Source organism: Notolabrus celidotus, chromosome 9 (assembly GCF_009762535.1).
Source record: "Notolabrus celidotus isolate fNotCel1 chromosome 9, fNotCel1.pri, whole genome shotgun sequence".
Taxonomy (NCBI): Eukaryota; Metazoa; Chordata; class Actinopteri; order Labriformes; family Labridae; genus Notolabrus; species Notolabrus celidotus.
In genome coordinates, this window is record NC_048280.1 from 20,964,678 (window position 1) to 20,967,415 (window position 2,738).

General features: G+C 39.4%; 1 protein-coding gene across 1 annotated transcript; it reads left to right on the plus strand.

Moving 5' to 3' along the window:
• The first annotated feature begins 314 nt into the window (after positions 1-314).
• Positions 315-2,362, plus strand: nkx2.7 (NK2 transcription factor related 7). The gene is made up of 2 exons (XM_034692523.1): positions 315-849; positions 1,737-2,362. Exons 1-2 carry the CDS (start codon positions 444-446, stop codon positions 2,270-2,272), a joined length of 942 nt encoding a protein of 313 aa, XP_034548414.1. The 5' UTR covers positions 315-443; the 3' UTR covers positions 2,273-2,362.
• Positions 2,363-2,738: the final 376 nt, after the last annotated feature.

The following is a 2,738-nucleotide window of genomic DNA, read 5'->3' on the forward strand; positions in this document are numbered from 1 at the left end:
GGTACATAAAGTTTCAAATGATACATGAACCGTTTGGTTTGTCCGGCTTCCATTTCTTTATTTTGTCAGTGGAAGTGTATCTGTGGGTCAATGAAAGTGTTTTTAACTTTTTCTGTAAGAACAGTCTGATTGAAAAAAGATTAAGTCCAAATACTTTTTAATTATTTTGCTAACTAGCAACACCTTTCCTGTCAAATACCCTCAAAGAGATGCAACAGAATGTAGATTTTTTTTATTGGATACTCCAAAGCTCTATAGCAGCACAAAAATAAATGAACAAAAAACCCATCAATTACCACCTTTGTAAACTATAGTCACATTTCTTAATGAACCTTCCTAATTAGATCCACTCACACAGAGATCCGGTTTGGTACTTCGTGAGGTGTTCCTGTGTAAGGTGAGAAGTAAAGGAGGCTGGCTGTTTGCCAGAGATCTCCAGAAGGATGACAGATATATCTCCAGCTTGCTCTTTAGCTAGTCCTTTCAATGATTTCAACCTTCAGGCCCTCACTCAGCAGTCAGAGCAGAGATACGTCCGGCCTGCAGCATCACCTGCAGCTCGAGCGCAGCGCGTAAAAACGGACCCATCAGCTACCAGGGTGGAAATGCATCCCAGTACAACTACCTCCACACCCTTTTCAGTGAAGGATATTCTGAAGCTTGAGCACCACCAGGACTTTGAAAATGAATTCTTGACGTCTGAACAAGTTGTTCCGATGCAGTATCAGCACTTGCATGGTGCGCTCCAGAGTAGAGACATGTATGATCCGCAGGCTGAGCCGTACGCCTCTCTGCAGAAGAAGCACGAGACGCACAACTCAGCAGCAGAGGAGGAGATGAATGAGCATGGTGAGATGATTTTAACATTAACATCAATCTGTCCTGGGTATATTCACTCTAGTGATGATTGGCTCAGTACAAACGTTGGCAGAGAAGCCTTGGATGTGCAGGGTTAGAATGTGGCCCACTGAGAGCTGCCATATTTTCTCGTTTTTAAAATATCTCATTTGGAAACAAATTCCCAGTGTCTCTACAATAAACTTAAATTAAAATTAGGAGCACGTAAATAATTGCAGTATTTACCATAAAGCATCCAAAAGCTATTAACTAAAGTTATCCCACGAAACGCATAGACGATTACAAACAGGTTTTCCTCTTGTTGTTTGGTCGTTTGAAAGCCTGTTCTTATAACAAAAAAGAAAGAAATGAAAAACGTGTACACATTATGACTCAATTTTGTAAAACTAGACGGGGTTATACGTTTTATATTATTATGTCAAACGTCTTCGATTTAGGATTCAAAGCATCTTTGTTTTCGCTTTTACGTTATTTTTCAAAAATGCTAGGACTTAAATGTAGACCGTGTTCTTCTGTCATTTCAAATGTTAAATCAATCCATTAAGAATATACAATAAACTAAACCTCAGAAATATTCAATTAGAAAGCAAGGTAGCAGGTGATCTGTGGCAGTAAGAAAAAGAAAGTATAATTTAAAGCATTTTTCTCCCTCAGACTCGATTAGCAGATTTTTTTTTTACTTTCATATTTAGAAAAACGAAATTTCCCATAATTGAAGTTAAAGTTAAACATAGGTGAACTTTAAGTAACAGTTCAAAGTTACTTTATAGCCTTTTTAGCTCTTTAAAAAAAGAAAATTCTAGAGCCAAATTGTCTTGTAGATGTGCAAGAAGTTTCACAAAGTTTGATTTAATGAAAGTTTTTTTTCTTTATCCCAGAGAACAGCGGCGTTGACAGCTCACCTGACTGTAATAACAGCTCAAAGATCAGATCCAGGCTGCGCAGAAAGCCCCGGGTCCTTTTCTCTCAGTCCCAGGTGTCCGAGCTGGAGCGTCGCTTCAGACAGCAGCGCTACCTGTCCGCCCCGGAGAGAGAACACCTAGCCCACACCCTCAAACTTACCTCCACGCAAGTCAAAATCTGGTTCCAGAACAGGAGGTACAAATGTAAACGCCAGAGACAGGATCAGTCTCTGGAGCTGGCGGGGTTTCCTCCCGCACCGAGGAGGGTGGCGGTGCCGGTGCTGGTGCGGGACGGGCAGCTGTGTGGAGCAGGTTCAGCTCCTTATAACGTGTCTCTGGGACAGTATAATCCTGTGTTTGGATATGGAAACAGCAGCGTGTACAGTTATCACAGCTTGTCTCCTGCCGCACAGATAAGCAATAATAACCAGCTGGTTGAGTTTACAGGTAGTGAGGGGCCTTTCAACCACGGACACTTCCAGACTTCACTACAGAGCATCAGAGGCTGGTGAAAAGTCCAGTAACCGATTTAAGCTAAATAGGTAAATGAACACAAATTGTAACGCTTTTGTATATTTTATATAAAATTGTATCTGTTACCAGGTTTCTCTGGAGAAGATTAAAATTGATATTAAACATTAGAGATTCTCTGTTATTCATTTTACTTATTTATTCGATTATTCGGTATTGCATCTAAACAGCTGCAAAATCTGAAACTTGGAGATAAAAAATAACTGGTTGCCAATACATGTATTTGAGTATTTCATTTGTCCAAAAAAATGGCAAAAGACTACAGATTAAATTAAACCTACATCTGCGTTGGAAAACAACGTTAATATTGGATAGCAGTCTTATAGCAGTCGAATAAAATAGATTTTAAAAGACGGTGAAAATATACCAAAAACGTGTGTTTGTGGTTTTGTAACATTTACAAAATCATTTAAACAACACTACGCTCACTTGTTACTTAAAAATCAG